At 45.1% G+C, this 13,647-nt stretch overlaps 1 protein-coding gene and 1 pseudogene across 1 annotated transcript; both read right to left on the bottom strand.

The window, feature by feature from the left end:
* Positions 1–1,819, bottom strand: LOC102877401 (zinc finger protein 658-like). The gene is made up of 3 exons (XM_006903341.1): positions 1,720–1,819; positions 364–1,410; positions 1–89 (listed from the first exon to the last, which is right to left on the bottom strand). The coding sequence occupies exons 1-3, from the start codon at positions 1,817–1,819 to the stop codon at positions 1–3; spliced, it is 1,236 nt and encodes a 411-aa protein (XP_006903403.1).
* Positions 1,820–8,989: 7,170 nt separating this feature from the next.
* LOC102843137 overlaps positions 8,990–13,647 on the bottom strand; it is a 25,807-nt pseudogene continuing 21,149 nt past the window's right edge.

The following is a 13,647-nucleotide window of genomic DNA, read 5'->3' on the forward strand; positions in this document are numbered from 1 at the left end:
CTAAGTCCTGTCTCCTGGGTGATCTCTTCTATGTCCAATGAGGGTACTTAATTGTGAAAACAGTTTTCCACATTGCTGACATTCATAAGATTATCTCACCTGCATAAATTCGTGCATGTTTAGTTAGTTCAGCAGACAAGGAAAACTTTTCTGACAGTCCTAACATTCCTAAGGTCTCTCTCTGTGTCAATTCTCTCTGTGAGGGGCTGGTCCCTGATTCACTGAAAGTCTGACCACATTCCTTGATTCACTGAAAGTCTGACCACATTCCTTACACTGATGAAAGCTCTCTCTTCTATATGAATTCTTCTCTGTTCAGTTGAGTTCACCGGATGGCAGAAATGTTTTCCACATTCCTTAGACGCTTCTCTCCTGCATGCATTTTTCTATGTGCGCTGAACTGACCGGCTTGGACAAATGTTTTCCCACATTCCCTACATTCGTAAGGTCTCTCACCTGTGTGAATTCTTCGATGGATTGCCAGAGTGTGTGGTTCTTTGAAGGTCTTCCCACATTCCTTACACTCGTAAGGTCTCTCTCCTGTGTGAATTGTTCTGTGTGTAATGAGACCACTGGATTGCGTGAAGGTCTTCCCACATTCCTTGCACTCATAAGGTTTCTCTCCGGTGTGAATTCTAATATGTACGGTGAGAGTAGACGCCTGGGCAAAGGTTTTCCCGCACTGCGTACACTCATGGGGTTTCTCTCCCGTGTGAAGTTTTCGATGGTTATTGAAAGGACCCCGATAGGAAAAGGTTTTCCCACATTCCTGACATTCAAAAGGTCTCTCTCCTGTGTGAACCCTTGCGTGGATAACGAGGTCAGAGGGCCACCGAAATGTTTTTCCACAGTCCTTACATTCATAAGGTCTCTCTCCTGTGTGAACCCTTGCGTGGATAACGAGGTCAGAGGGCCACCGAAATGTTTTTCCACAGTCCTTACATTCATAAGGTCTCTCTCCCGTGTGAATTTTTCTATGCGCATGGAACTGGCTCGAGCCGTAAAAGGCTTTTCCACACGCGTCACATTTATAGGGCTTCTCTCCCGTGTGTATTCTTCTGTGTGTCCGCAAATGACCCAACTGTGAGAACGTTTTCCCGCACTCGTGACACTCATACGGTCTCTTTCCTGTGTGAACTGCTTTATGTAAAGTGAGGGTCCCGGCTTGCTGAAATGTCTTCCCACACTCTTGACATTGGTAAGGTCTCTCTCCTGTGTGAATTCTCAGATGTCTGCGAAGTTTGCTCAGCTCATAAAAGGCTTTATCACACTCCTGGCATTTATAGCGCCTGTCGCCCGTATGCATTCTTCTATGGAGTTGTAAGGGACTTACTTGTGAAAATGTTTTCCCACACTCCTGACATTCATAAGGTTTCTCACCTGTGTGTGTTCTTGTATGTTTCTTTAGACCTGAGGAAAATCTGAAGGCTTTTCCACATATCTGACATGAGTGAGGGCGTTCTACACTGGGAAGGCTTCCACCTACTGTGACGTCTGCTGGACGCTGAAGGCGTGAGGAAGAAGGAATGGCTCTCCCATTTGTTGTAGATTCACAAAGCTTACGTGGAAAAGTAAATGCTTTACGAGAAGCTAAAACCAAAGGATTAATATCGTTTTCAGAGCTTTGTGCCCATTCATGCGCTTCTACCACATGCATCCAAAATGCGGAGAAGGAACAGAAATGTTGTCCACATCTGTGACATTCATAGCTGCTCTCACCAATGCGAGTCCTCAGAAAGTCAACCTGCAGACGACTGTTTGGCCCGTAGGAAACATTTGAAATTCTGCTGAAGGTTTTCCCAGGGTGGCTGTCCTCCATCCCTTCACAAAGATCCTCTCCTGTGGGATTTCTGCTCAAGACAGACAACACACAGCTGTGAATCAGTATGTTCCCCTTTATCCGTGATGAAGAAGACGCGTTAAGTGTTCCCTCAATGACACTGACATATCGTAGTCTAGCCAAAATACTGGTCCTGCAATTGGTTTCATCAATCACGAGACTTTCTGACGGCTGTCTCCAAGTTCCTATGTTTGCTACAAGGATTTGTTTTCCACCTGAATGATACTCACCTCAAACTGTCCTCTTGGTTTCTATGTAGATCTTCTCTGTCACGGAGTTTTGACATTCTTCCTGAATGCCAGGGAGGGGGAGTCTTTAAAAATTTCAACTGTGTACACTCAGGGGAAATGGTTTCTCCATCATGCACGTTCAGACTGCCTGCAGCAAAAAGAAAACTAAGTTTGATTCTATGAAAACAAAAAGAGTAAGGGACAGACTGCACTGAACAAAGACCAACATAGGCACAATTTTCACCCTCAACAGGTCTGTAGACTCAAAAAAGACCAGCAATGATCGGATCAACTGTGTTCTCAATCAAAAAGACAACTTCTTGTGGCTATGAAGTAAAGACTTGAAAGTGACCCATCAGGAGGTCTTCAGAGGCAGTGAATCGCACGGGAGGAGACTGGCCAACACTCGAGCCCCTGTGCAACAGCTGATGGCCCAAAACTGTGTACCTTTGGGATTGCAGTGCAGCAGCCTATTACCAATCAGGACAACAAAAGTCCCTTTTTCTCCTTGGTTCATGTCAAAGACGGTCAGTGACTTCACAATTTGACAGTTGGGGCCAAAAACAGGGGCCCCTACGTGAGAGCTATTCCCACTGTTCCAATAACACTTTTCTCTGACTTCAAACCTATGAAAATGATGTGTACAATTAAGAGTATTACAGAACTGAGTCCCTTTAATGCCACGAAGAACACAGGTACTATCAGACACAGAGGCCACATAAATGAGTAATTCTCCTCACACGTGAGTGCCAAATGCCAAGGAAATTTTGCCGCTTTTCATCAACCTTATATTCCCATTCTCCAGTCCAACTTCAAAAGCAAGGTTCATGAGTGAATATTGTGTGCATTAAAAATACGGAGAAAATACAGAAAATGCTATTTGTACCTATTAAGTCCAGGTTTCTCAAAATTTCCATCATCACGTCCTCGTAGAGTTTCTTCTGAGCGTCATTCAGCAAAGCCCACTCTTTCTGGCTGAAAAGAATGACCACGTCCTGGAGGAACAACAGTGCCTGAAAACACACAACATATACTCGATGAGCAAGGTACCAACTTCACCAACAAGAATCAGCAAGGTACCAACTTCACCAACAAGAATAAGAACAAAGCGTGACCCTGAGAGAGCTAAAAACAGAGAAACCACACTGACCGGACACAAGATTTTAGTTTCTACCAAGACCTATGCAAAAAAGAAAAGAAGACTGAAAGAGTCTCAAACTTCAGTCCTTATTTCTTCACTGTGTACAATCTCATTGAACCCTGTCGCTCAGATTTACCACCTGCTGAAATAACCTGAGTCTGGGTGTCTAAGGATTATCATTCAGATGTGTTTCCTAGACAATCAGTAACTGCCTGTTTTCTGCTTATGTATTTGTTGTCTGAAGAAGATGCATTAAGACAGGAGACTCGTCCCACCCTGTGAAAGGATCACAGAAGGTCCTGAGACCTCAGTGCTACTCAAGCAGTCTTTTGGAACGCTTGCTAGTCTGGGACACACTATGCAGCTGCAGTCAGCCTGGACCACTGCTCACCAGTCTCTGTACTACCAGCCTCTATCTCTCCAGTCAAGGGAGTTATTCGTTTGATGGGTCTGGTCTCTGGGAGACCTTACAGTGGACGACTGAACCCAGGAGACAGAGAGTAGTTAGGCAAATGAACAGAGGAGGAGCTGTTGATGTTGGAAATCATGGACTTAAAGCAGCAGGACAAACATGTGGACAATACTGACTCCATGCTTCTTATCAACTGTCTGTTACTACTCTTCCCTTTGCATAGTCAATGCCTTTAATGGGGACTGAAGTTCAACATATATATATATTAAAAAAATCATTCTCACCACTGCGCCGATTGGCAGCATCATAATAGATGGTAAAGAGACTGAGATTGGGGACAACTTTAGTCTGCTTGGCTCCACAATACAAACTCTTGGCACCAGCAGCCAGGAAATGAAGACAAACTGCATTGGGAAAGTGTGCTGTCACAGACTTCTCCAAAGTACTGGGGAGCAATGGTGTCAGTCTACAGATTAAGGTGCACCTGATCCAGGCCATGGTGTTTGCAATGCCTTGCTATGCATCAGAGAGCTGGACAATAACTAGTGATGACAGAAGGAGAGTTGATGCCTTTGAGCTGTGGTGTTACAGAAGAGTATTGAATATACCATGGTCTGCTAAGAGAACAAACAGGTTTGTCCTGGAGAGGGTGCGACCAGGCTGTTTCTTGGAGGCAAGGATTCTGAAGCTTCATCTGAAATACTCTGGACATGTTGCGAGGAGGGACCAGTCCTTGGAGAGGGATGTCATGCTTGGGAGGGTGGAGGGACAGTACAGGAGAGGAAGACTGTGGTTCTCCAGCATAGTGATAGCCGCACCACAGCTGAGATCAGAGGATCCCAGGACAAGGACTGAGCACCTTCTGCAAACAGGTAATTCCGCGCAGACCCCTGGAGGAGATACTGGAGGCCCTCTGCAAACAGGGAATTCCACCCAGCCTTCCACCCGAGGGGACACCACGTCTGAGCTTTGGTCTGAAGTTTAAAGAGTAAGCGTAACCATTGTTATGTTGGCAGCACTTTAGTTTCAAGGAAAAATATAGTCTCCAGAGATTGAACCTTTTGGAGGATGATTGGCCTAAAGGAAATAAAAACCAGAGAGAGACTAAAAAAGGGGCCTTTTCACAGTGCCATGCCTCAGCCTTCCCTCTTTTCTCTGAACTCATTTCCCCGTGCCCCTGCTTTCTTTCTGCGTCCGGTTTGCAACGATGTGATGGACCAACTGGGGTACTTGGGGTGTGTGTGTCAGAGACAGTGCAATTGGCACAGGATAGAGCAGGGTTTGGTGCTGTTGTACACAGGTTTGCCATGAGTCACCGGCAACTCAATGGCACAGAACAACAAGCCTCTCAGTAGAACTATACCTCATGCTCAAGGGAATTTAGGAAAACTGTACTCCAAGAACTTAAATTTCAGTATTTCTGATATTTCTCAAGAAAGAGTGACCTTTACTTTTCGACTGTAATGCAAGAACTCAACACTAATTAACTCACTGCCATCCAGCAGGAAATAACAGCGCTCTAAGTTTTCTGAGGCTGTCTGGTGCACTAGCAAACAACATCTATCATTCTCTCATTAAATGACGGAGGACTGTGAATGACCACAGAAGAGCCTGTTGTGGTTCATCAGGACCTCTGCTTACCAATGATTCCTACAGAGTGTCCACGGCAAGGGAGACTTTCTGAAGCCACTGTGCGTGGGTGGACTGTCAGCATGTGAAGTCAAGAATACTGCTCTGAGAACACTCAGGGAGAAGTCAGCTGAAAACAGCTTCCCAGACAAGCACGCTGACTTGTCCCAAGGAACCAGGGAGCAGACATGAGACTTCTTAAGACCCAGAAGACCAGCTGTGAAGTCTTAATTAATGGGAAACTAAGGTCCTTGAGAGTCTGTGGAAAGTATAGATTTACAAAAAGCTACTATCACGCACTTGCTGCAGAGGGTCAAGGACTGCAGCCTTCAGTATGGACTGAGGCTCAATGTCAAGAAGACAAAGATTCTCACCACTGGACCAATTGGCGGCAGCAGGATGGATGGCGAAGAGATTGAGACTGTTCACAGCTTCAGTTTGCTCGGCTCCACGGTCAACACTCGTGGCACCAGCAGCCAGGAAATCAAAAAGCATATCGCGATGGGAAAGTCTGCCGTTAGGGACCTCTCAAAGGTACTCAAGAGCAACAGTGTCTCTCTGGAGACTAAGGTGCGCCTGATGCAGGCCATGGTTTTTGCAATCACTTGTTATGCATCAGAGAGTTGGACAATGACTAGGGAGGATAGAAGGAGAATTAATGCCTTCGAGCTGTGGTGCTGGACAAGAGTACTGAGAATACCATGGACTGTCACGAAAACAAACAGATTCATCCTGGAGAGGGTTAAACCAGGCTACCCCTTGGAGGCAAGGATTCTGGGGCTTCGTCCGACATACTTTGGACATGTTGGTAGGAGGGACGGAGAGGGACATCATGCTTGGGAGGGTGGAGGGACAGTACAGGACGGGAAGATCCTTAATAAGGTGGACTGATTCTGTGACTGGGGTAATCGGGATGGGTGTTTTGGAGACAGTGCGATTGGCACAGGACAGTGCAGAGTTTAGGGCTGTTGTACATAGGGTCGCTATGAGTTGCAAACGACTCAACGGCACATAACAACAACAACAACAACAACAACAGCACCAGGTCCTCAGGTCCCAGACAGAAAACGGCTACAATGATAAAGTACAAAGAACAGACAATCATTACACAGATGAAACACAGGCATAACAAAGGCAGAGGCAAAGAACCCACTTCATTCTTTCCCCACCCCTAAAGTTCTGAAAACAAAATACACAAAAAGACTACACTTGAGTAAAAACAATCAAAAGCCCAAACACAAACCAGTGTGAAAATAACCGATAAAAATCTGTTGGACCAATTCCAGAATCTGATTCAGGAGATTCTGCGGTTGAGGATAACAGCTTGTGTGCCCAGGTCTATGGGCACATAAGGAAAGTATCCTAGAAATCTCCATGCAGAGAAAGTGTGCACAGAGAAAGGGCCGAGTATTGAGGGAGTAGGGAGTTAGGAGGCTTCCAAAGATTATTCCAGGAGCCTGCTCCTTCGTTGTTTCTCCTCACCGGAAGACTGCAGGCAGACAGAACATAACGGGTCCCCAAGAGTTTCTATCCAACACCATCAATTTAAGGTTGAAAGACCTTTTGTCTAGGACTCACCATTTCCTCGTTCCACTTTCTGCAATGCTAAGGGAATGTCTTTGCTAATCCCAAGAGTGTTGTAACTGGCAGGAGAACACAAGGTAATTTGGAGGAGGCAGGTGGATAATGTTTGGTCTACACGCCTTTCACAGTGGCAGAAATGGTTCCTTGGAGTTGAAAGAAATGCACGCTGGTCCCTTCTGGGTCCTAAGCTGCCTGAAGGGGACTACTTCTCCTTGTATCACACTTGAGACCTGAAAGAGAGACAGTGCAGAGGAAATAATGTTCAGGCAACAGAGAAGAGGGTGGACTTTTAGCTTCATTCACAGGGCTTAGCCTTTAAGGAGGACTGCGGCTACTATGACAGTTTAGTCTTAGGAAGATGAGGTGTCTACGTCTTGGTCAGCAACTCTGAAACAAAATCTAGAGAATGTCCTCTTGTGAGATTTACACAGTAACTGATTCAATTCTAGGACAATGAGTCTGGGAGCTTTTGAGTCTCCAGGCTCCGGGAAATACTCTGTAAGAGGGCATTTGTAATTAAGGTAGAACAGACCTGACCCTCCAAGAGTTCTACTGTTTTACACACTTGGGAGGGGTGGTGGATACCTTCTACCAACAAACTGAGAGATGGAGACATTCACTCCTTCCAGAGCAGAGAGGAACGGAGGACTGACCAGGGAGGAAAACATGAACCTGAATTACTCTTGTTCTCTTTGATGTCAGCTTGAATTACTCATCAAGACTGAGGGAGAGACAGTATATTTAATCCCAACTGTTCTAAAATAACAGGATTCTGTGCAACAAGCAGGAGGTGGGGGTTATAAAAAGATGACAGACTCCATGTGTTGGGGACTGAAGTACAATTATTTTTTTTTTCATCAAAGACTCGTTCTTTTCCACAGGTCCAAATATCACCATATAATAGGAAGAAGATGGGAGAACCTAATGCTGGAGAGGCAGTTGTTTCTGCTAATGTAAAAGAAAAACTTGGAAACCAGTAACAAGTATGGTTACACAAGGTGGTTGCAACAAAGTGGTTAAAATAGGAAAAGATTTCGTTTGGTTAGCCAGCCTTAAAAAAAAAAAGGAGTTACAGAGGCAGCCACAGGAAATGAAATGGTGTTAAAAGTGATTAAGAACAAAGAAAGGAAGTAAACTGAGAAATGTGTGACTAGACAGGAAAGGAGGGATTTCACCGATTTCACACTAAACTAAGGCTTTACTAACAGATCAGTAAAAGAATTTCTGCAAGGCACCGTGTAATCGATAAATGTCAAAGTAACTGTATCATCTCAGTATTGAGAAAAGAAAAACAGGCCTATTAAAATTAGAGAAAACAGTATCTGATAATGTTTCACCTAATAAGAAGAATCTTTTCTTAATTGTAGTAAGAGTGCAGCATGGATGACTCTGAACTCTCCTAGGGAATTTTGCTTCATTTCATTGTGTTGTCCATTTTGCAGTCTTTAACAAAGCCCTATTTCATCAATACTTTTTCACTGCTTATATCCTGGGTCTGTGCTACAAGTCTTTGACCCAGGGAAGAGAGTATTTGTTAAGACAATTTGTGCTTCAACCTCTACGATGTTCACACAGTGGTTCTGTCAACTCACATCCAAAAAAGGACACTTTCAACAACTGGGACAGGCCATCCTGTTTCTTCACACAGTCTTCCAAAGTCTACCCGACAGTGAAATTGTTCAGAGTACAGTTCTTTTGCAAACGTCTTCCTTTTAGAAGTGGGATAAACACGGTCCGCATCACACTTCCTGTGTCCCATTCCTGTCTGTCAAGTCCACATCTCATTAAGTACATTTACCAGACAAGAAGGGCAGATAGAGTCCTCACCCCAATTTTCATTTTATTCTTAGAAATGATGACCTTCCCTGGTGAAAGCCAGGAATCACAGAGGAGACACGTATGGTTGAGGTACTGTGAACAAAACCTCCAGTTTTGACAGTGCAACAATGTTTTAGCCCAAGCAGAACAGATGTAATTTCTGGAAGACTTGTATCTTTGTCCACTGCGTCTGTCCCTGCCTCCCTCCAGGACAGGAGGTGTGGGGTGTGAAGCACTGAGCAGAGCTATGTTCTAAATTCCTCCCCTGCACATCCATTCTTCTGCCTGCCTCTCACGGTCATGGGGGAGGAAAGGAACCGTGTCTGTGAGGCCCCTCAGAAGAATCCCTGGATAGGACTGTCCATCTGGGCATCCCCTGAAGGTCCACCCTCGAGGATGGACTTCCCGTCACCAATCCCTACGTGTGGGGCAGAGCCGAAGCCGGGGTTCTCATGGGCGGGTTTTCTGATGGTGACCGCCAGGTCCTTTATTCCTTGGCAGCTCTGGGCGGGGATTCACACCGGGACGTGTGGCTGCAGACGTGGGTCTTGGAGAGACGGCTCCTCTGTTCTCGTCCACAGGCTACCTTGAACACGGGGGGACCATGAGGAGGGTCAGTCACCACCCAGGCCAAGGCCCCCTGCAGGTACGTCAAGCCTCAATCTGCGGCCTCGACTCCCCTGGAGGTGTCACCTGAGACCCCTGGCTCTGGGGGAGGAGGCCGCAGAATGAGGCTCGGGGGACAAATGCAGTGATGAGGGGGTCAGGGAGGTGACGGGGTGGCAGGTGGCTTCAGAGGGGGGTCTGTGGTTCAGGGGTCCTAGCTGATGTGACAGGATGGGTGGGAGAGAATGACGGTAAAAATGGAGAGAAAACAGGGAAGGGAAAGAAATACCTTCCAATTTCATTCTATAATGCTGTCATCTTGGTGATGGAAGGATGGATGGATGGATGGATGGATGGATGGACACATATAAAGACACACAGGTTAGAAAAAAATACACAGGTAGACAATTAAATAGACAGACCTAGGGATACGTATATTGATAGACAGATACACACATGAATAGAAAGAGACATACAGACAGACACAGACAGTTATACAGATGTTGTCATTGTGATGTGTCGTCCAGTAATATGACTCATAGCAACCCTTTGTGGCAGACGGGTGGTGTGGCCTCAGCTTTGGGGGGGTGGTAAGACAGATATGAGTGAAAGGAGCTTGGGACCAGGCATATACCTCTGTCTCTACCCTGACAAATTAATTACCACTTCAAGATACACCTTTCTAAGCAGTTATACAGTATGAAATACATGAACAGTGACAGCTTTTCTTCAATATGGAGTCTCTGGGTTTGTCAAGCTTCTGGGCTGACAGCCCAACACCTTGATAAACCCAGCAGAGCTCCCCGGGCGGGAGAAACCATACAACAGAATGTGGAAATTATCAGAAAATAGCAACATCTCACAGCAACAAAACCAAGTATGAAAAAGATTCATATTTAGTCTCATTTAAAAAAAGAAGGTGTGGAAATCATAGAACATTATCACTAATATCAGAGCTCTGTGGGCCTAGTGGCAAGAAGCTGCAAGGCAATCCCAAAGGCACATGGTTCAATGCCACCAGGAGAAAGGACGGGAAAGCTCATCCTATCCCAATAGCTGCCTCTGAAAATTTCCTGGCGGGGCAGCTATATGTCAGATCTGACTCTACGGTACACGAGAACAATATCACTAACATCACACCTAAGCAAAATCGGAGTAAAAATTATCCAAAAACGACTGGAACATTACATCGACAGAGAACTACCAGAAATATAAGCAGGGTTTAGAAGAGGAGGCAGTGGCACCAGATATATAATGTCGATGTCAGATGGATCTTGGCTAAAAGCAGAGAGTATCAGAGGAATGTCTATCTGTTCTTCGTTGACTGTGCAAAGGCATTTGACTGCGTGGATCACGACAGATTGTGGCTAACCTTCTCCAAGCAACGGCTGGTTTGGCCAATACTTTGTTTAGGAACATGGCTAATACATTGAGCAGTATTGGACAGATTGCGTTCATGAGTTTGCTATGACAACGTAATAATGTAATATAGCAGAACACTTACAATCTCACAAGATCAACAAACAAGAAACTTCAAAGAGTCAAAAACACACAAGCAAAAATAGGTGAAAGGGGATTAATTGCAAAAAATTTCCTGCACACTATGAGATCATCTACTTATATCAAAACCAACATCTCTTAAAGACCTAAAAATAAGCAAAAATACATTTTCTTACACCTACGAAACCTGAGCCTCCAAGAGGAGTATTTTTTCTTTTTTTTGCACATAGTTGTAGGAATCTGCTCATTCTATCAACAAAGGATCAGATGGGAAAATTTACTCTTTCTAGTGCAGAAGAGGAAATAAGGCCTCTCCAGGCAGGAAAACAGGAATGTGATTTCCTCCAGTTCTCTTTTGAGCCATGTTGCAAACAGGCAGACATTTTCATCAAGATTGTGAAGGACACAATTCAGACATTTCCAATTTTTTCTGAGATACCATGTGATTCTCCTCAAGAGTATAAAAGTTGAAGATCAGAAATAGAAAAAAGTAGTAAACTCAGTGTATGATCTTTGCCGGACTGGATGCTGGGTATTGATGTACAATTTTTTTTGAACGAAAGATTCGCTCTTCTCGAAAGGTTCAATTGTCTGTATACAATGTGAAGGCAACAGATGAATTCTGGAGAGGCTGTAGTTTCTGCTAGTGTGACAGAAAAACTTGAAAACCACTAACAAGTAAGACGGCATAAAATAGCAGCCTAAAAATGGCTAAAATTGGAAACGGTTTAGTTTGGTTGCCCCACAAAACAAATTAACCTAAAAACCACGTGAAACAATAAATAAAACAGATTTTAAAAATAGTTAAAAATCAGGGAAGCAGATGACTTGAGAAAGGTGAAATATACATAGGAAATTAGCTATTACAAAGATCATCCTCCAACCTGAAGTTTTACTAACACCAAAAAGTCACTTTGGCAAGACAAGATGGAATGAATGAATGGTAAAGCGATTATATCACATTTTATACAGATAAGCAAAAGACGCCTATTTAACGACAACAAATAAGTCTCATGATCTTTCAGTTAATAATATCAGCCTTTTGACACTCTTCTTGATTCCAGCAAGAATCCAGTATGGATGACTCTGGAAGCCCCTTTACAACCTTGATGAATTTCCTTTTTCTGTCCATTTTGCTCTCTTTACCAACACTCTGACCCAATACTGAATCACTGATAAGATGAATGTCTGTGTCACCAGATATGCCTTTACAGAGGAGATCTTTTGGTAGGAAAAATGAAACTTGAGCACCAGTATCTAATTCAGGCCAGATCAATTCTGGGTTTGTCATCTGAGTCCAGCCCTCAGGGCCTCAATGAACACTTTCAACAACCAATACAGGTCACACACACTGTTCCATGAGTGGTCAAAAAGTCTATCTGACAGGGAAACTTAATAAAAGAACTCTAAATATTCTTCTCCCGCATGTCGGATCAACATAATTGAAAACACACCTACTACTTCCAATCCAAGTGTCTCAATTAAACATCTGATTTAAATAATCATCAAAGAAGAGCAAATGCAATTGTCACCAGAATCTGCATTTTTTTAAAAAATAAATTCTAAAAAACCAATGCAACACTCCTGCCCTGCTGAAGCCCAGACATCAGAGAGACTCATAAAAAAATGTTTTCTTAAAAATAAAGAGATGAAAACCACCGTTCGGACAATGACACTTACTTGATAATAATTTTAGAAATACATGTCATTTCTGGAAGGTGATCAGTTTTGTGAACACCCCTGTTTCCACCTCCCTACCGGGCCCGCGCGGTGACCCCAAGGTGGCGCGGGGTGTGATGCCCTGAGCACAGTGTCCAGCCCTCCCGCCCTCGCACTGACCACCACCCTGGTCCTCCACGTACATTCACCTCCTGGGGACTGACCACCACCCTGGTCCTCCGCGCACACTCACCTCCCGACCCCCGGGGACTGACCACCACCCTGGTCCTCCGCGCACACTCACCTCCCGACCCCCCGGGGACTGACCCCCACCCTGGTCCTCCGCGTACATTCACCTCCCGGCCCAGAGAGGCCCCAAGACACGAGCACGGCCGCTGGGCAGCTTAAGGCCGCAGGGGTAAGAATGGCGGAAGCGGCGGCCACTCGCGGGGGAGACGAAGGCCCGGGGCTCCGGGACCCGCCGGACACGATCGGACCGCGGGGGCAGCCGCCGCACACTCGGAACCTCCGGTCACTCGCTCATCAGTCACGAGAAATGTCGAGAGAAAAAGAAAATTCTCACCAAATCGCCATTAACAGCCGATCCGACAGGTCCGCGGACACAGACACTTCCTCTTCCGGCTGCTGCTATTCGTGGTGCGTCACAAAAATGCCTCCGGGCGGAAACACAGCCCTAAATCCCCGCGGGGAAATTTCATTCCTACAGTGGAGTTTGTTATTGTTGTGAATTGTCATCCAGTGCAGCACGACTCACTGCGGTGCTAGGAATAAAACACCAGAAGCCTTTCTATACCTATCTTCATTTCTCAAAGGTCATAGAATTTCCAGAGGCATGTGGTGTAGGAAGTGGAAGCCACTCCTGCTTCCAAACCTGTCTTAAACTACTCCACCAAACACTGCCCACCATGGGTGACAGTTATGCTTCTGACACCCCAATGACACAAGATTCAGCATCAGAGCAACTGCAGATTACCTCATTATAGCAAATTGACAGAAGAAGGCTGTACCATGTAGAACAGTGTTCCCCAAAAATATAATAATCAGCAGCTTTTGAGCAAATAATTCAGGGGACTATGCAGTGGTGTCTCTCTGGAGACTAAGGTGCGTCTGATACAGGCCATAGTCTTCGCAATCACCTGTTATGCATCAGAGAGTTGGACAATAACTAGTGATAAGGCTTTTCCACACGCGTCACATTTATAGGGCT

The sequence above is a fragment of the Elephantulus edwardii genome, unplaced genomic scaffold, assembly GCF_000299155.1.
Source record: "Elephantulus edwardii isolate Elephantulus edwardi_28Jun2011 unplaced genomic scaffold, EleEdw1.0 scaffold00573, whole genome shotgun sequence".
Lineage (NCBI taxonomy): Eukaryota > Metazoa > Chordata > Mammalia > Macroscelidea > Macroscelididae > Elephantulus > Elephantulus edwardii.

What these genes read in the sequence shown, in the direction of transcription:
- LOC102877401 (XM_006903341.1), bottom strand. Translation starts at nt 1,819, where the DNA reads ATGGAGGACAGCCACCCTGGGAAAACCTTCAGCAGAATTTCAAATGTT. An exon ending in CTTTCTGAGGACTCGCATTG is followed by an intron (nt 1,411 to 1,719) that starts GTGAGAGCAGCT and finishes GATTTTCCTCAG; the next exon opens with GTCTAAAGAAACATACAAGA. An exon ending in AATGCATGCAGGAGAGAAGC is followed by an intron (nt 90 to 363) that starts GTCTAAGGAATG and finishes AGGTGAGATAAT; the next exon opens with CTTATGAATGTCAGCAATGT.